At 37.8% G+C, this 21,168-nt stretch overlaps 1 protein-coding gene across 1 annotated transcript; it reads right to left on the bottom strand.

Annotated features, from left to right (window-relative positions):
* Positions 1 to 2,829: 2,829 nt before the first annotated feature.
* LOC115415262 (hepatocyte nuclear factor 3-beta-like) lies at positions 2,830 to 19,977 on the bottom strand. Its single transcript, XM_030128774.1, has 3 exons — positions 19,906 to 19,977; positions 17,819 to 18,229; positions 2,830 to 3,519 (listed from the first exon to the last, which is right to left on the bottom strand). The coding sequence occupies exons 1-3, from the start codon at positions 19,975 to 19,977 to the stop codon at positions 2,830 to 2,832; spliced, it is 1,173 nt and encodes a 390-aa protein (XP_029984634.1).
* Between the last annotated feature and the right edge of the window lie 1,191 nt (positions 19,978 to 21,168).

The raw sequence follows: 21,168 nt of genomic DNA, 5'->3' as shown, positions 1-21,168 counted from the left end.
CTTTTGTAAATGATTTATATGTGCATTTTCCTTCAAAAACCAAATAGATTAAAACTGCAATATGATTTTCACCAAATTATGCAGCATAGTTTCACTCCAGCAGGTTTGATATTATATTTTTTCTTCTGTTCGTAACTAACCAAGAACTACCTCTAAGAAAAATGTTCTTACTCTATAGTTTTAATGACAATAAACATTCTTAAATCTTGAATCTAGTTTTATTCCAGCAGGTTAAAGTCAAACCTGATATGCAGATGTTGTAGCTATTGGTGCATTTTTAATCTACAATTATAAAAGGCAGCAAATACAGCTTTAAGTATTTTAAGTCCTGGTTCCTTTTAGTGCTTATTTCTATTGGAACTGTTCTCTAAATGGTCTATATGTTTTGTCTTATTTATAAAAAAAAAAAGCTTGAGCATCAAACCATGTAAATTTCCTGCATTCTAGTGATTTTATTCTGTATCAGTTTAAGGAGAAAATGTCTTAAAGTAATATTTCTAATTAGGGGTGTAAGAAAATATCATTTCTATAATATATTGGGATATTTCACGTCACAATACTGTAACAATATTAAAAAGCGGTGTATCAATATTTTTAGGTATTTATTCAAATGCAGATATTGTGGAGGTTCATTTTTGTTTTTTTGTTTTTCTTCTTTGTTTAGATTTGATTTATTATTATTTAACACCCTTTCATTAAATACTGTTAGTTCCTTTGTTGGGATTGCACAAAAAATGTTCTGATGTTAGTTCTGAACTAATAGAATATGAACATTTGAACAGGATTTAAAACTGTAATGTCTGAAAAACATAATTTAAGTTTTAACACAGGAACATTTTGTGATATAGCATTAGACCCTTTTCTGATTGAATAAAAATGTGTTTAGTATTTGTGCATACTTCTGGTGTAATTAAATTCTTCAAGTAAATAATCATTTTTATTAGAAAAACAAAGAAAAAAATGCCTTTTTAACAGTATCATGATATATCGTGATATGTTGTATTGTGATCCTACTGTTGTGATTTGTATCGTATCGCCAGATTCTTGCCAATACACAGCCCTATTTCTAGTATATAATTTTGTATTATTCTTATATAATTATACAATGTAAAAAAAAAAATCTGTAATTTAACAGAATTTTCACTGTTTATTTGACAGATTTTCCTGTATTTTAATATACAGGAAAATGTCAATGAAATGACAAAAATAGACTGGGATTTTTCACGTCAAATGTAAAATAACATGAAAGAAACTGTAACTGTGAATAACTATAAAATTTCTGTTTTTTTTTAAACAATTTTTTTCTTTTTTCACAGAAAAATACAGTTAAAATACATTTGCAAATGTATCATAATTTCACAAACATTTATTTTCTATTTATGAGATTAAACTGTTAATTTAAAGTTTAATACTGTAAAAAAAAAAAAAATAAAACAAGATAAAATTACTGACAATTAACCGTAAAAGAGGTATTTGTTCTGTAAGTTTAACAAGACTTGTTTGTTAATTGACAAATATCTTGTGTAATTACAGGAGGTTTCACAACAAAAATGTTGAACAAATGTATTTTTGTGAATGTATAACATGTATAAGCACTGATAAACTGTCCAAATACAGTTTTTATCTGTGGATTGTACAGCTTAGTCTCACTGAAAATTATTTCTATGTATATTTATAGGTAATTTGATTGTTTTAATACATGTAAATATTCTTTATTAACCCTTTCATGCATGAATCATGAGAACCTTAATCAAGATGTTTTTGTCCTGTTGTTATTCCTCTTTAAGCATGAAAAAAATAATGCGATTAATTTTTTTTTAAGAACTTATTTTTCATTAAGCTGCAAAAATGTCGACTCAGATACCATGCAGTAAATTTTTGAAACAAAGCAACGTGTATTTACTGATATTCTATGTGAAAACTATGATATAAAAACATTTTTTAACATATTCATATATTTTAACATACTCTGAATACTAGTTACACTGTATGTAAAGTGTCTTTGAGAACCATGAAAAGCGCCTTACAAATGCAATGTATTATTATTAATATTATTATTATTAGTAGTAGTTGTTATTACTCACTTCATGGAGATAATATCCAAAAAAAATGGTCTGAATGTCAGTGTTTGGGATGATGCATTAGTGTCCACTGTGTTGGCTGATATGGAACTAAAACAACAAAATCCATGAATATATAAGAGAACAGCTGGAGAAGAACTGTCCACTGTAGTGACCACTGTGCATGAAAGGGTTAAACATTAAAAAGTTAAAAAAAAAAAAAAAAAAAAAAAAAAAAGCAAAATCTCATGTGAAGTTAGGACAAAAAACTGTATTTTAATTATGGAAAATTACCGTATTTTTATGAGATGGTTATTGTACAGTATTTTTTCGGCACCCCTGCTGCCGGAATAATGCCGTTTTTTTTATTTATTTATTTTTTATTTTTACAGTGTAGTACAACATTCAAAATAACGCAGTGTGTTTTTAAGACATTGTGTATTGGTGTCAGATTTCCCAGATAAAATTCTTCTTCTTCTTCTTAAAAACAGGAGTAAATATGTGCAGGTGTCCAGGTGCGTAAAAGTCCCCGAACCTGGTGCAGAACTAAGAATGTGGATCTGTGTGAATTCAATAATAAAAACACCTGAAAACCCAGAAATGATGTTCATATAAAGACTTTTATCACACACACACACACACACACACACACACACACACACACACACACACTGGAACACTAGAAAACACATTTACAAATGTACAGCCGGTCCAGGTCCAGGTCCAGGTCCCGGTCCAGGTCCAGGTCCAGGTCCAGGGGTTCGGTGCTTCAGGACGCGTTCATGATGGGTCTGGAGTACACGCCGTGGTAGTAGTTGTTGGAGTCTCCGTGGGCCGGGTCCAGTCCGGGTTTGACCAGGGGGCCGGACACGGGGCATCCGTAGCCCCCGTACGGCAGCACCGGCTCCGACATCAGGTTGTTGATGGAGAACGGGTGGCTGAAGGGGTAGTGGTGGTAGTGGTCCGGCTTCAGGTGCGCGCTCTCGTGCAGCAGCAGCGGGTGATGGTGATGATGATGATGATGGGGATGATGGGGGAACAGGTGCTGCGCGTGCGTGAGAGGAGAGGGCACGCGGGCGGGGCTGGAGGTCGAGGGGGGTTCGGCCCGTTTCAGGTCCGGACCGGCAGACGGGGAACAGGAGGTGGAGATGGAAGAGGAGGAGGAGGACTGGGGGGAGCCGGTACCGGAGCCGCCGTCGGTGCCCGGTTTCCCCCCCCCTCCCCCCGCCTCCTTCTCCGGCTTCTTGTCGCACTTGAAGCGCTTCTGTCTCCGCAGGTAACAGCCGTTCTCGAACATGTTCCCCGAGTCCGGATGCAGGGCCCAGAAGGAACCCTTACCGGGTTTTTCTGGGGACCGGGGGACCTTCACGAAGCAGTCGTTGAAGGAGAGGGAGTGTCGGATGGAGTTCTGCCACCGCTGCTGGTTCTGCCGGTAGAACGGGAACAGGTCCATGATCCACTGGGAAGGCAAGACAAGTTTATTTACACAGAACATAGGCAACAAGGCAATGCAAGGGGCTTCACACAGGGAAAAAGAAACACATTTAAAACATGATAAAAGAAATAAATCTTTTAATTTTACTATCGAAATTCCATCTTCACTGGTGTAAATACTCAGCAAAAAAAACAGGCTTTACTGCATTTTATAATAACTTTAAACAAAACATTCTCTCTATTCAGCACTCTGAAAAGCAAAAGGCAATAAGGATTGTTGAAGTCTGTGCTTCCCTTGGTGTATTCATCTGAACTTTGAACTTTAACACCCCTGGTATGAGTTGGCATGCTACTTTCTTTTTTTTTTCCTATCTTTCCTGTCCTCTTTTTCTTCTCTCCTTTCTTTCTATACATGATTATAAATAAGCACTTATAAAATATTGTTTATTGCTAATATTTTTCATATGTACATTTGATATGTAGAGAATAAGCTATTTTTGTAACAAATGTGCTGTTCTAAAAAAAAATAAAATATGTATATATATACACACACACACACACACACACACACACACACACACACACACACATATATATATATATATATATATATATATATATATATATATATATATATATATATATATATACAGGGTGGGGAAGCAAAATGTACAATGAACATTTAGTTGTTTTTTCTCAGCAGGCACTACGTCAGTTGTTTTGAAACCAAACATATACTGATGTCATAATCATACCTAACACTATTATCCATACCTTTTCAGAAACTTTTGCCCATATGAGTAATCAGGAAAGCAAACGTCAAAGAGTGTGTGATTTGCTGAATGCACTCGTCACACCAAAGGAGATTTCAACAATAGTTGGAGTGTCCATAAAGACTGTTTATAATGGAAAGAAGAGAATGACTATGAGCAAAACTATTACCAGAAAGTCTGGAAGATACTATTAAAGAAGAATGGGAGAAGTCGTCACCCCAATATTTGAGGAACACTTGCGCAAGTTTCAGGAAGCGTGTGAAGGCAGTTATTGAGAAAGAAGGAGGACACATAGAATAAAAACATTTTCTATTATGTACATTTTCTTGTGGCAAATAAATTCTCATGACTTTCAATAAACTAATTGGTCATACACTGTCTTTCAATCCCTGCCTCAAAATATTGTAAATTTTGCTTCCCCACCCTGTGTGTGTGTGTGTGTATATATATATATATATATATATATATATATATATATATATATATATATATATATATATATATATATATATATATATATACATATATATATATATATATATATATAACATGTAAAAGGTGATTAACCCTTTCATACATGAATTATGAGAACCTTACACTGTAAGACCAGATAGTTGAGTTTACTTAAACAATCTCAGGTAACTCATTGCCTTAAAAAATTTGAGTATTGAGTAATGGAAACTTGAGTGTATTAAACTTAAAAGCTTGATTTGAATGGAACTGTTATTTGATGTACATCACACTAAATGCCAAGTTCATTTAACTTAAAATTTGTTGCAATGTCAATTGTTTTGTATAATCCTTAACTTAACCCTTTCATGCACAGTGGTCACTCCAGTGGACAGTTCTTCTCCAGCTGTTCTCTTGTATATTCATGGGTTTTGTTGTTTTAGTTCATATCAGCCAACACAGTGGACACTAATGCATCATCCTATAAACTGCAATTCATCCCATTACTGTAACTTTGCTGTTCTTGATAAACCTGATCTGCAGTGACATGTTTTAGTGTAAATTAATTGTTATTTGTTAGACAAAAAGTTTTGTTTCTTTTTTTTTTTTTTTTTGCATATTACCTCCATGAAGTGAGTAAGAATATGTTAAAATGTGAGAAAGCATCAGATTAGTAGGACTAAAATCTTTTCATTTGTTTTTATCTCACTTTCTGATATTGGGTTTTAAACACGTTTCTTTACTTCAAAAATTAAACGCATGGACATTTTTTAACTTCATTAAATAAAACCTCAATTGCTGTTTTTCATGCCTAAGGGGGGATAAAATCAAGAAGAAAGAAAAAAATCTTGGCTATGATTGTCATAATTCATGTATGAAAGGGTTAATGTCATCAGTTCATTGTACTCAATTCCAAGTTGATCTAAATTAAACTTATAGCAGTATAAATTGCTTTGTTTAATTTTTCAACTTATTGTAGCACAGTTAGAGATTTAGGCAAGGTTATGTCAATATAATCAGCTAGGTCAAACAGTGTTTTTTAATTTGGTAAGGCTTAAAGTTGTACTTTGTATTAACATGACCATAGTTGAACAGTAAAGGCAATATTCGCCTCTGGTTCTGACTCATGGTGCAGCTCTACAAAAATACAAAAACAAACACAAAAAGGCCAATAAACATTAACCTACATGCATTAAGTCAAAATGAACACTAACACCAGAACCCTGCTGAACCCTTGCACAGACAAATAACACATTTTCAACAACATGCCCAATACCCACAATGCAATGCAGAGATAAAAAGGTGTGGTCATGACTAAAACTGAGTGATTTAAATCCATTCAACTTAAACTTTTTTGTACTTTCGACTATGTCTACAAATTAGTAGAATATACTGAACATTTTATAGTAATGTAATAAAACTTAAATCGTTTAAGTGCATTGTAATTAAAGCATTTTAGTAAATACAAAGTCCGGACTTACAGTGTAGTCAGTATTTTTTTCTTAAGTGTTTTTATTCCTCTTTAGGCATGAAAAAAACAATGCAATTGAAATTTTTTTATGAACCTATTTTTCATGGAGTTACAAAAATGTCCACTCGGCTGGACACCATGTGTTTATTTTTTGAAGCAAAGAAACATGTATTTAAAACCCATCATCAGAAAGTGATAAACTGTGTGAAAACTATGAAATAAAGACATTTTTAATGCTGTTAATCTGATATTTTCTCATATTTTAACATACTCTACACTCTCAAAAATAGAGGTATGAGATCAGAACATTTATGTACCTGTAAGTACATTTTTTAAGAATGTTCTCTCAAAAGTACATTATTGGTCTTTAGGCTATGAAAAAGGGTCCAAAGTTCTGTCAAGTACAAATGTGTACTATAAGGTACCCTGCGGCATTAAAAACTGTGTGTAGACCATGAGAATAGGCTGTAGGCTAGGAGAACTGAACAGTAGGACGAATTAGAGTTCAAACATTAGGCTTAGGGAGGCTCAAGACGTTCATTTTGTCTTCTGTTTATGTAATTATACTTCTCTTTTCTCTTTTGTTCAGACAAGGTATAGCTTTTTTTGATGTCAGATGACGCTTCTGAGGAAGACTGGAGTCACAGTCGAAACTGTCAAGCAGGTAACATCTAAAAAAGCTACATCTGGTCTGAACAAAAGAAAAAAGAGAAGTATAATTAGGCTTAGTGCATTATTTATTATATATCATACTGTAATTACTCTGTATTATATTTAATAATCATTTGTGTTTTAATTTAATAGCCCAGTTAGCTCAATGATAACACTGGGTTACAAAAAAATGTTTTTTGCAAGTTGTCTAGGTTTTTTTTAACTGAATTAGGACCGTTTTGCACCGCTAAATCCAAAAATGACATCTGTTTTTCTCAGTCAGGTCAGGTTTTTTTGCTAATTTGATTTGGAAAAATTTGATCTACTCACAAAATTGATTACATTTTTATGACTTTATCAGCTGATTTTTTATGCAGTTCTCACCCAAAATAGGTTTTAAGAGAAAAAAAAATCATTTCACCATTGTGCCTGTTAAGTACAATGGTGTATTCACCGCAGATGTAGCAGAATATGTCAGACTTATTTTTGCAAGATCTTCTAGTCCAAGCCATTTCATTCACCTGTAATATTAAAAGAACCATTAATCATAAATTGGCAAAAGTAAAATCTTCAGAACTCGTTTGTTGCAAGAAATATGAAAGAATTTTGTATCATATGATGTGAAAATGCCCATAAATGTAAGCAAAAATGTTAAAAAGCCTATATGTAGCATAGTTGAGAAAGTTGACCTGATTGAGCAAAATGAATGTGATTTTTGGATTCAGCACACCAAAATGATCCGAAATCAGCTCAAAAAACTGAAACAATAAATTTGTTGTTGACCAGTGTAATAGCCTAATAATTTATTTCACTTATTAGAACCTCTGATTATTGCCATAATCTCTGTTTTATCCAGTTTTCATTCACACCTCCATGTCTTGATGTCGTAGCTTGCCTATGCTGTTATTTTTTTTGTTTTTTTTCTCAATAAGTCCACCGGCTCAAACTTTAAACATCATGGCATTATCAACTATATGAGAGTTTTCTTTCTATGTAAAGTACTTAAGGTACAAAAATGGACCATTTCGAAAGAGTACAGAAATGTCTCTCAAAAAAGTACACCCCCAGAGACAAGCATTAGTACCCTTTTAAGTACAAGCTGGTACCTCGGTTTTTGAGAGTGTGATACTAGTTATTACTCACTTCATGGAGATAATTTGCAAAAAAAAAAAAAATTGTTTAAGACAACTGTTAATTACAGGCTAATAACAATTAGCAACGGATTTAGACTAAAACATGTTAGTGCAGATCAGGTTTACCAAGAACAGCAGTAACAGTAGGAACTGCAGTGTTTGTGATGGTGCATAAGTGTCCACTGTGTTGGCTGATACGGAACTAAAACAACAAAACCCATGAATACACAAGAAAACAGCTGGAGAAGAACTGTCCCCTGTATGCATGAAAGGGTTAAAAACAGCAAGTAAGAAAACAACACATAAAACCCAAAAATATAAAAACACACACATATTAAAGTACGAGTTGCAGTGCAGAGTTTTGAAAGAGAACACTGGTCTACAATTTTTTTTAGAAATCATTTGCTTCAGACATTAAATGTGCTAAATGTTACTTATTTTAATAAGATTAATTAGAAAATAAATGACAAAAGTGCCGGTTTGCTGATGTTTTCAAGGTATATGATTAAGTGTTATTACACATATATGTTGGTTTATGTACATTTATAGAATAGTTTTATAAATCTTCCACTAAATAGAACCTGTTGTTGTAATTATCCAAATGACGTCCAAAAATAACGAAGTGAGACTCTCGGTTTAAAAATACGCATCCATTTACTGCGTACGGCAACTTGGAAAAAAAACCATACAACTTTCACAACTCGTGGCATACACATCTACTTCCGTGAAAATTTCCTATACCTTATGGGTAATGCTAAGCCTCATGGGAAACGTAGTTATCTTAATCTTAGCATTCATTATGGCTCATTTTAGCTCAACTTTTAACACAAATCACAAATTAAATACACTGTATATTTTTACTCTGAAATAAATTAACATGAAATTGCATATGCATCATGAAATTATAATAAATCCAAACACAAATTACTTGTACTTTATCTTTCCCCAAATAAAGTCTAAACACCTGTAAAGTGAATGTATTCTAATGTGCAGACAGTGTTTGGAAGTAGATCTTGTAGCTTTGAGACAAATATTCCTTTTGAGTCAAACCCATTCTCTCGTTAATTCTTGAATTTCACATTTTGACCCAAGGCTGTATCTTGGAAAGTTCAGCCAACCAGCATTTTTGACTGGATTTTTCTTTATCAGTGACTCTCATGTGGTAAAATTTCATTACGGATGGAGAGATTCCGTCTTTTCATGAACCTAAAGCACCAAGAAGGACCGCCTCTAAATTCACTTATATTAAGTTTGCGTGCAAACACTATTGCCTTCATTCGAATTGTGACAGTAGAAACACTTCTACTTGCTGCTCTCTGTTCAACAACCCACTGTTCGAGTTCGTCCTCCAACTGCGGCCATCTTGCTTTGTTCCCACAGAAACTCTGTCTAGTCTTCTTTGCTTGGCGCAGCTCATCTTGTTGCTTCCTCCACTTCCGCACCATTGACTCGTTAATGTTATATTCCCGAGCTGCTGCTCTATTCCCATGTTCAACTGCGTGACTGATAGCCTTCAGTTTTAACTCTGCGTTGTAAGCGTGTCTCTTGATAGGAGCCATGTTGGGGTCTTTACACAGGCACACACAAATGGAAATGAAAATGCGCGCTTCTTCAACGGGAGAAAATGGGGTGGGCGGCTCCGTAGTTCACATATAAGGCGCACCGGGTTATGAGGCGCACTGTCGGCTTTTGAGAAAATTTAAGGCTTTTAGGTGTGCCTTATAGTGCGGAAAATACGGTACTTTTATTCTGGAAGCATTTTCCTTGTAGACCAGTGGAATATGAAATTTAAAAAGTCAAAGCCTTTTAGTGGAAGGCAGCAGTGAACAGGTGAGTCTGGAACCTGGACTGAAAAGAACTCAGACTCTCAGCAGACCTGGTATTTTCTGGTAGTTTGTTCCACATATACAGAGCATAGAAACTGAACGCTGATTCTCCATGTTTAGTTCTGACTTTGGGAACCCAGAGCAGACCTGCACCAGACCACCTGAGAGGTCTGGAGGGTTCAGACTGGACTAGAAGGTCTCTGATGGATTTTGGGTTTCTGTAAATTGGCTTAGAGTCTGGTTTGGACCAAGTCTATAAATAAAGTGTCATGAGAGAACTTTTGTTGTGATCTGGTGCTATATAAATAAAATTTGACTGATTGAGTGATTTGATTGGTTTTCCCTGTAAGTCGCTTTGGAAAAAAGTGTCTGCCAAATGCGTACATGTAAAATGGAATGTAAACGTATTCTGGGCCTAAACCATTCAGTGGTTTATATGAAGCAAGAGAGTTTAAAGTCTATTCTGTGAGAGACAGGGAGCAAGTGTAGACCTGAGAACTGGACTGATGCGGTCCAGTGTAGAGACTGGAACTGGACTGATGCGGTCCAGTGTAGAGACTGGAACTGGACTGATGCGGTCCAGTGTAGAGACTGGAACTGGACTGATGTGGTCCAGTGTAAAGACCTGAGAAGTGGACTGATGTGGTCCGGTGTAAAGACCTGAGAAGTGGACTGATGTGGTCCGGTGTAAAGACCTGAGAAGTGGACCGATGTGGTCCGGTGTAAAGACCTGAGAACTGGACTGATGCGGTCCGGTGTAAAGACCTGAGAACTGGACTGATGTGGTCCAGTGTAGAGACCTGAGAAGTGGACTGATGCGGTCCAGTGTAGAGACTGAGAACTGGACTGATGTGGTCCAGCGTAAAGACCTGAGAACTGGACTGATGTGGTCCAGTGTAGAGACCTGAGAACTGGACTGATGTGGTCCAGCGTAAAGACCTGAGAACTGGACTGATGCGGTCCAGTGTAGAGACTGAGAAGTGGACTGATGTGGTCCAGTGTAAAGACCTGAGAAGTGGACTGATGTGGTCCGGTGTAAAGACCTGAGAAGTGGACCGATGTGGTCCGGTGTAAAGACCTGAGAAGTGGACTGATGCGGTCCGGTGTAAAGACCTGAGAAGTGGACTGATGTGGTCCAGTGTAGAGACCTGAGAACTGGACTGATGTGGTCCGGTGTAAAGACCTGAGAAGTGGACTGATGTGGCCCGGTGTAAAGACCTGAGAACTGGACTGATGTGGTCCGGTGTAAAGACCTGAGAAGTGGACTGATGCGGTCCAGTGTAGAGACTGAGAACTGGACTGATGTGGTCCAGCGTAAAGACCTGAGAACTGGACTGATGTGGTCCAGTGTAGAGACCTGAGAACTGGACTGATGTGGTCCGGTGTAAAGACCTGAGAAGTGGACTGATGTGGCCCGGTGTAAAGACCTGAGAACTGGACTGATGTGGTCCGGTGTAAAGACCTGAGAAGTGGACTGATGCGGTCCAGTGTAGAGACTGAGAACTGGACTGATGCGGTCCAGTGTAAAGACCTGAGAAGTGGACTGATGTGGTCCGGTGTAAAGACCTGAGAAGTGGACTGATGTGGTCCGGTGTAAAGACCTGAGAAGTGGACTGATGTGGTCCGGTGTAAAGACCTGAGAACTGGACTGATGTGGTCCGGTGTAAAGACCTGAGAACTGGACTGATGTGGTCCGGTGTAAAGACCTGAGAAGTGGACTGATGTGGTCCGGTGTAAAGACCTGAGAACTGGTCTGATGTGGTCCAGTGTAGAGACCTGAGAACTGGACTGATGTGGTCCGGTGTAAAGACCTGAGAAGTGGACTGATGTGGTCCGGTGTAAAGACCTGAGAAGTGGACTGATGTGGTCCAGTGTAGAGACCTGAGAACTGGACTGATGTGGTCTGGTGTAGACACCTGAGAACTGGACTGATGTGGTCCAGTGTAGAGACCTGAAAACTGGACTGATGTGGTCCAGTGTAGAGACCTGAGAAGTGGACTGATGTGGTCCGGTGTAAAGACCTGAGAACTGGACTGATGCGGTCCGGTGTAAAGACCTGAGAAGTGGACTGATGCGGTCCAGTGTAGAGACTGAGAACTGGACTGATGTGGTCCGGTGTAAAGACCTGAGAAGTGGACCAATGTGGTCCGGTGTAAAGACCTGAGAAGTGGACTGATGCGGTCCGGTGTAAAGACCTGAGAACTGGACTGATGCGGTCCAGTGTAGAGATTGAGAACTGGACTGATGTGGTCCAGCGTAAAGACCTGAGAACTGGACTGATGTGGTCCAGTGTAGAGACCTGAGAACTGGACTGATGTGGTCCGGTGTAAAGACCTGAGAAGTGGACTGATGCGGTCCAGTGTAGAGACTGAGAACTGGACTGATGTGGTCCAGCGTAAAGACCTGAGAACTGGACTGATGTGGTCCAGTGTAGAGACCTGAGAACTGGACTGATGTGGTCCGGTGTAAAGACCTGAGAAGTGGACTGATGTGGCCCGGTGTAAAGACCTGAGAACTGGACTGATGTGGTCCGGTGTAAAGACCTGAGAAGTGGACTGATGCGGTCCAGTGTAGAGACTGAGAACTGGACTGATGCGGTCCAGTGTAAAGACCTGAGAAGTGGACTGATGTGGTCCGGTGTAAAGACCTGAGAAGTGGACTGATGTGGTCCGGTGTAAAGACCTGAGAACTGGACTGATGTGGTCCGGTGTAAAGACCTGAGAACTGGACTGATGTGGTCCGGTGTAAAGACCTGAGAACTGGACTGATGTGGTCCGGTGTAAAGACCTGAGAAGTGGACTGATGTGGCCCGGTGTAAAGACCTGAGAAGTGGACTGATGTGGTCCGGTGTAAAGACCTGAGAACTGGTCTGATGTGGTCCAGTGTAGAGACCTGAGAACTGGACTGATGTGGTCCGGTGTAAAGACCTGAGAAGTGGACTGATGTGGTCCGGTGTAAAGACCTGAGAAGTGGACTGATGTGGTCCGGTGTAAAGACCTGAGAACTGGACTGATGTGGTCCAGTGTAGAGACTGAGAACTGGACTGATGTGGTCCAGTGTAGAGACTGAGAACTGGACTGATGTGGTCTGGTGTAGACACCTGAGAACTGGACTGATGTGGTCCAGTGTAGAGACCTGAAAACTGGACCGATGTGGTCCAGTGTAGAGACTGAGAACTGGACTGATGTGGTCTGGTGTAGACACCTGAGAACTGGACTGATGTGGTCCAGTGTAGAGACCTGAAAACTGGACCGATGTGGTCCACTCTCTTGGTCTTGGTGAGGACTGGAGCAGCAGTATTCTGGATCAGCTGCAGTCGTGTGTTAGACTTTTTAGGCGGACCAGAGCAGATCCTGTTCCAGTATCAACTGGACTAAAGATAAATGCATGGACCAGTTTTTCCAGGTCCTGCTGTGACATCAGTCCTTTAATCCTAGAAATATTCTGGAGGTGATAGTAAGCTGACTTTGGAATTGTATGCAGGCCCGGACTGGCTAATCGGGAGGACCGGGACAATTCCCGGTGGGCCGGTATAATATTTAGGCCGCGAGGGCCGGAATTCACTTTAAATATATATTTAATATTTTATTTATTTATTTTGGGGGGGGGGGGTGTTCAGTCATAGCACTGGGTTGATCATGTAAGCTGCAGCCCCTGTTCCTGGGCCCCACCCCCTGTACTAGCAAGCTATTTTTTTTTTTCTTCCTTTTTTTTTTTGCAGACACACCGTGACGTAACATGTCCTTGCATACAGTTAGTAGCTCTGTCCTGTATCTGTGGAGCATATATGATCTGTGCTCTGTAGGCTGTGGATGGTCAGCTGTGTTTGCTGTTTGAAACATGGATAATAGAAAGAGCAAGGGTGGTGTGGAGAAGGCAAGAATTAAAAAGAGGAAAGCTCTGGAAGCAAACGCAGCCAAATGTGCCAAAATCTGCAACTTTTTCACAAAAACGACCTCCCGGTTGGAAACAACTAATGAGGACGATGAACCGGGTAAACCACCTTTAAAATTAGTTAATTATGGAGTCAGTGAATTATGTGGCATTGTGGCGTGGAACATAACGTTATGTAATTTAAATAATAGTCTGATGCGAGGCCACAGAACTGGGAAACTTTGTCTTGTAGCTCCTCAGTCAGAAAGCAGATCCAGCAGCAGACAGCAGCCATGAGCCCACAAGTCCAGAGTGGGCAGGTAGGACTGCTCAGAGAGGGAAGAGGATTAGAAGAAATAGGCTCCAATGAAGAGTATGGTGTAGGCCTGTTCAGTATGAAAGGTATCTGAGATGATTCAGCACTACATGAATGAAACTGACACCAAGGCTTTGAAAATAGAAGATTTGTGCTGACAATTCTGAGCATTTTTAAACTGTGCTTTAGTGTCAGAAGCAGAGCCAGGAGCCAGTAGTGATGAGGGGATTGTTCCTGTCAGGATGGAAGGAAAAGGTGAGCTGTTGGAACAGACTGTGTGAACAAGCATTAGTTCCAGTAAAACCACTTTCTAGACCCAAACCATAGTCCTGACCTGTTCTATTTTTGATCATTAAAAGTGAGACAGTAAATACACAAAGCCCACAACTGAAAGGCAATAGCATTAAGTAATATTAAATAAGCCTGCATATTTAGCCAATGTAAATATCTTAATTGGTTAAGTAAGTCCAAATGTCTGTAGATATTATTTTTTATTGTGATCCAGGTGCAGGAGAGTCTAGGGAAACTGGAGGAAGTGTGAAAGGGAGAGCAGAGTCTACTGATGACAGAGGAGCAGCTCAGCAGCACAACCCTGAACCACTAGGCACAAATGACACAGATGAACAGGAGTCTGTTGTTAGCTTTGATTGCTTTGCTCGCCCTCAGTCACAGGATATACAGACATTTTTTTCTTATCATCCTCGTCAAACCCCTAATATCACTACACCAAAAGTTTTCAATAGCAAAGATGGAACAAACCGCAAGTGGCTGATTTTTTTCACAGTAAGCTCTGAAAAAAATCAGTCTCTCTACTGCTCTGTTTGTCTCAGGCTTTGCAGAACAGTGTGTGGACCTAACATGTAAGGTTAGAATTACAGGATTTTAACCCTTTCATGCATGAATTATGAGAACCTTAGACAAGATTTTTTTTTCTGGAGTGTTTTTATACCTCCTTAGGCATAAAAAAAAAATTGTGATCAAGTTTTTTTTTTTTCATGGAGTTACAAAAATGTCCATGCATTTAATTTTTTAAGTAAAGAAATATGTATTTAAAACCCAATATCAGAAAGCAAAATGAAAACAATGAAATAAAAACATTTTTAAGGCTGCTAATTTGATGTTTTCTCACATTTTACCATACTCCAATGCTGCTTATTACCTCATATAATATGCAAAAAAACAACTCTTTTTGTCTAACAAATAACAATTAATTTACACTTAAACATGTCACTGCAGATCAGGTTTATCAAGAACAGCAAAGTTATAGTAATGGTATGAATTGCAGTGTATTATGGGATGTTGCATAAGTGTCCACTGTGTTGGCTGATATGGAACTGAAACAACAAAACCTATGAATATACAAGAGAACAGCTGGAGAAGAACTGTCCACTGGAGTGACCACTATGCATGAAAGGGTTAATAATAATTGGTCGTGATCTAAAGTGGGCCGGTCTGAGGTATGAAACTCCAGGGCTGAAAATGAGTCTCGGTCCGGCCCTGTTTGTATGTGGTTTTTAAAATTCAGGTCTGAATCCATGACTACACCCAGATTCCTGAACCTGGTCTGAGGTTTTGAACTGAAGTGACTGGAGCTGTTTGCTGATTTTAAGACTGTCCCCCATGGATCCAAAAACCACTACCTGAGTTTTTTCTCTGTTTAACCCTTTCATGCATAATGGTCACTCCAGTGGACAGTTCTTCTACAGCTGTTCTTTTGTACAGGGTGGGGAAGCAAAATTTACAATGAACATTTAGTTGTTTTTTCTCAGCAGGCGCTACGTCAGTTGTTTTGAAAACAAACAATTTGTTAAGAAAACAAAATTTATGGTTTTTGGGAATTTAAATGCAAGTGATTGTAATGTTAAATTAAAAATTTGTAATGTTGATATTGAAAGAGTTTCTGAGACTAAATTCCTTGGAGTTGTCGTTGATCAAAAGCTAACATGGAAACAACACACTGAATACATTAAAGGGAAAATCTCAAAATCACTTGCAATCCTGTATAAATCTAGAAATGTATTGAATTCCAAGGCCTTGCATTTAATCTATTACTCATTGATTGTTCCCTATATAACTTACTGTGTGGAATTGTGGGGATCCACCTTCAAAACCACCATAAATTCAATAATAAAACTGCAAAAACGAGCTATACATATTATCAATAAGGCTGATTATTATGCTCACATGGAGCCACTTTTTCTAAATTCTTATGTGATGAAATTTTATGATCTCTTTTATTATAAAATAATGCAAATTATGTTCAGAGCAAAATCAAAAATGCTCCCTGACCCAATACAGAGGTTCTTTTCAATTCAGGACATTCCATATAATCTCAGAGGTGTTTGCAAATTTACTGTACAAAAAGCTAAAAAAGGTATGAAAAGGAGATGTGTGTCCATTATTGGAGTTAAATTTTGGAATGATGCCAACATAAATTTAAAAACATGTAATCCTTTTTTGGTTTTTAAGAAAATGGTTTGTAAAGCTATTTTTGAAGCTTATAAATGCGATTAATTATCTGTTGTTGTTGTTTCTTTGGAGGTTGGTAGCCTAAAAAGTTGTAACATAGGATAGGCCTTGATAAGCAGTCTGCTTCTGCCTATACCTTTTCAGTCATTATTCAACACGTGATTCTTGATTTTGTGATTATTCTTCTTTCTTTTGCGTGAAATGTCAATACTGTGTACAATATTTGGTGTTGTCATGACTGAATAAACTACTACTACTACTACTACTACTAATATATTGATGTCATAATCATACCTAACACTATTATCCATACCTTTTCAGAAACTTTTGCCCATATGAGTAATCAGGAAAGCAAACGTCAAAGAGTGTGTGATTTGCTGAATGCACTCGTCACACCAAAGGAGATTTCAAAAATAGTTGGAGTGTCCATAAAGACTGTTTATAATGGAAAGAAGAGAATGACTATGAGCAAAACTATTACCAGAAAGTCTGGAAGATACTATTAAAGAAGAATGGGAGAAGTTGTCACCTGAATATTTGAGGAACACTTGCGCAAGTTTCAGGAAGCGTGTGAAGGCAGTTATTGAGAAAGAAGGAGGACACATAGAAGAAAAACATTTTCTATTATGTACATTTTCTTGTGGCAAATAAATTCTCATGACTTTCAATAAACTAGTTGGTCATACACTGTCTTTCAATCCCTGCCTCGAAATATTGTAAATTTTGCTTCCCCACCCTGTATATTCATGGGTTTTGTTGTTTTAGTTCCATATCAGCCAACACACTGGACACTTATGCATCATCCCATACACTGTAATTCATATCATTATTGTAAATTTGCTGTTCTTCATAAACCTAATCTGCAGTGATATGTTTAAGTATAAAAAAATTGCTTGATATTGTTATTAAACGGTAATTAACAGTCTTTTTTTTTTTTTTTTTTTTTTAACAAAAAGGTGTTGTTTTTTTTTTTTTTTTTGCATATTATCTCCATGAAGTGAGTAATAACTAGTATGACAGTATCTTCAAATGTGAGAAAACATCAGATTAGCTGCATTAAACATGTTTTTATTTCATAGTCTTCACACAGTATATCAGTAAATGTTTCTTTGCTTCAAAAATTAAATACATGGTGTCCAGCTGAGAGGACATTTTTGCTAATGCATGAAAAATAAGTTTATACTTTTTTTTTTTTTTTTTTCAATTGCATTGTTTTTTAAATGCCTAAAGAGGAATAAAAACACTCAGGAAAAAAAAAAAATCTTAAGGTTCTTATAATTCATGCATGAAAGGGTTAACTGGAGGACATGGTGGTCCATCCTTTCAGATGCTTTTACCCAGTGCTTATGGGGCTAAGGTCACCTGGTAGATCTCGTTGAGGGTCAGCATCTTGGTTCCGGACTGCTGGATCGCCATGGTGATCAGGGAGATGTACGAGTACGGCGGCTTCGCGTGCGTGTAGCTCCGCCGGTAAGGTTTGGGGTCGCGCGCACGGAGGCTGCAGGTCTGCGCGTACACCGGGCTCATCACGTTCCCGTACGGAGGAGGAGGAGGAGGGGGAGGAGGAGGGCTCATCCCGGTGCCCACCTGCACCTGCACGGCCGCCGGGCTCTGGGACACCACCCCCCCGGACATGGATGACGGGTTGACCCCGACCGGGTTGACGTAGGGCGCGTTCATGTGGCCTCCGCCGGTCATTGCGGGCGCGCTCATGTAGCCGCTCATGCAGTTCATGGACAGACCGGGGTTCATGTTGGGCGGACCCGGGTAGACCTGGAACAGAACCGGGTAAGAGTCAGGGTTAAACTCAGACCTAATGAATAAACCCAGGGTTTAGACTCAGGTTTAGGGTTTTTTTTAGGCTGTGTTTGTGGATTATTCTGAGACATTCTAAGACTTTTATGGATACATTTCGACTTATATTATCACAACATTTGGGGAAAAAAATACTTAAAGAAACTTGGCATAAATATACTCTTATGAAGTAAAAATGTAGATGCAGTTTAATTAAAAAAAAACAAAAAACAAACAAAAAAAACAGTCTTTACAGGTTTATGTGATTTTTTTCTGTTTCTTAAAGCGCTTATTTTAGTTTCTAATTCCATCCATCCATCTTCTAAACCACTTTATCCTGTTGATAATGAATCCTCTTTAACTTCCTTTCATTTCCAAGAAAATAAAATGACATAAAAATGTAGACACTGATTAAAGTTTTGTATTTTTATTTTGTATTTTTATTTTTATTTAAATATCTGTTCCATTCGTATAAAATTATCTGAAATAAACCATGTGAAAGTGAATGTTTAATCACTATTTCAATTATCTATTTAGTCTGTTTCACTTTAGATTATTATTTTTACACATAAAATTCCCGTCAGGCCTGCATTAATTTGAAGGAATTAAAAGATAATCTGCCTTTTTATGATAAATGTACGTCTTCATTTTAACGGTTAATCAGTTTTTCACTTCAAAGCCAATTATTAAAACAATATTTTTGTGTTTATTCCAAATTGTTTGCTTAATGTTAGTGTATAATCTAAAAGAGATTTAATGATGGATAAATTTTACTCATTAATTTATTTTTGCATCTATTAAATAGTTTCACTTAAGCTTAAACTTTTTTGTTTTTTATTACAATTACAACAGCTAATCAAATCAATATATCTAGGCTATCGAAATTAAACTTAGCTGTTCAAATGGGAAAGTTAATATATTTATTTTATTTTATTTTCTAACATCAGGCCTAAAGAAAAATAAAATATGTTTTGTTTTGCTGCCGCGAAAAATAACACTAACACACTCTTCATGTTATAAATCTTGACATAATGAATAAACCACAAATTAATTATCACATCCATCAATAAATAATCGACTTAATAAACGTCATTATTCGCAGTCTTGATTTTAATGCGTAATCTAATTTATTGTGACAAAACTAAAACAGTTTTGAGTCAGAAATCAGTGGATTTATGAGCCTTATTCGTGCGTAATTATAAAACTAGTCTGTGTCCATATTTAGTTTTAACAATATATTGATCAAAAACGAGACCCAAATAATATGAACTGCCTTCATGAATTTGGATTTATTCTTAATTAATCCTCCTCTGATGCTGGATTTCGACTTTTTTTTTTTTTTTTTTTTTTTTTTTTTTTTTGCGTAAAAATAGATTTTTTTTCTAACACTGCCATTCATTATATTTTAGTTAACGGTAATTCCATGACATGTTTAGTCTAAAATAATCTATAAAAACAGTCTTAAATAAAGATAAACATATTATCTGTGTAAAAATCTAACGTTTTAAAGTAGATAAATGGTCTTGGATGGAGTTTTACGCACCACCAGTTAAATCCAAACATGTTCATGAGCTCAGTTTTAGTTCTGTTCCCTGTTCTGTCTAAACCAGGACTAGATTACGGGGTTCCTACTGATCCCGATCCCGGTCCCGGACCTCGGTGTCTCCGTAGAATCCTCCGCCGCTCCAGTCCGGATGCTCGTGTCCCTCCATTTTTACGCTCAGCATCCTCAGAGGCGGGAAGCGCACTCACACGAACCCGCCTGTGTCCTGATCCTGATCCGGGTCCCGCTCCGTTGGCAGCAGATCCGGGCTCCTTCCAAACCGGGACTGGTCCTTACCCAAAACTGGAGCGGACACCGGGGACGATGGAGCTCAGTGACGATCCGGGCGGCGACCAATCAGCGTCCGAGGATGATTTGAATATTCGGCTCCAGACTCCCGCCCCGTTTCATCCGCATTCTGCAGACCTGGACCTGGACCTGGACCCAAGGACCTGGACCTGGACCTGGACCCAAGGACCTGGACCTGGACCCAAGGATCAGGACCTGGACCTGGACCTGGACCTGGACCTGGACCGGGACCTGGACCCAAGGACCTGGACCCAAGGACCTGGACCCGGACCTGGACCCAAGGACCTGGACCTGGATCTGGACCTGCCCAGCCAGCATGTCCATGTGGGTCCCAGAAGGATCCCATGTGGGTTTGTCCACAGTTTCCATGGTGACCCCACATGTGTTTGCCCAGATCAGAATCAGAATCAGAGATCTGAATATCTTATGTTATTTATTCTTCACACTATTTATCCCATGATGTTTATCTGTCATGTCATTTGCACGATTTAAATTCTATGTTTTACAAATATCTTAGTTTGCAATACTTTTTATTTTTTAATGTAAATAACTGTGCCTTTTACTGATATTTGTTGATGTTTTACCGATATTTGTTGATGTTTTACCGATATTTGTTGATGTTTTACTGGTATTTGTTGATGTTTTACCGATATTTGTTGATATTTCACTGATATTTGTTGTTTTACTGATATTTGTTGACGTTTCACTGATATTTGTTGTTGTTTTACCGATATTTGTTGTTGTTTTACCGATATTTGTTGATGTTTTGCCAATATTTGTTGATATTTTACCGATATTTGTTGATGTTTCACTGATATTTTTTGTTGTTTTACCAATATTTGTTGATGTTTCACTGATATTTGTTGTTGTTTTACCGATATTTGTTGATGTTTTACCAATATTTGTTGTTGTTTTACCGATATTTGTTGATGTTTTACTGATATTTGTTGTTGTTTCACTGATATTTGTTGATGTTTTACTGGTATTTGTTGATGTTTCACTGATATTTGTTGTTGTTTTACTGATATTTGTTGATGTTTTACCGATATTTGTTGATGTTTTACCG

Source organism: Sphaeramia orbicularis, chromosome 24, assembly GCF_902148855.1.
Source record: "Sphaeramia orbicularis chromosome 24, fSphaOr1.1, whole genome shotgun sequence".
NCBI lineage: Eukaryota > Metazoa > Chordata > Actinopteri > Kurtiformes > Apogonidae > Sphaeramia > Sphaeramia orbicularis.
Note: the sequence above shows the minus strand (reverse complement) of the source record. Positions and strands in the feature narration are given on the sequence as shown.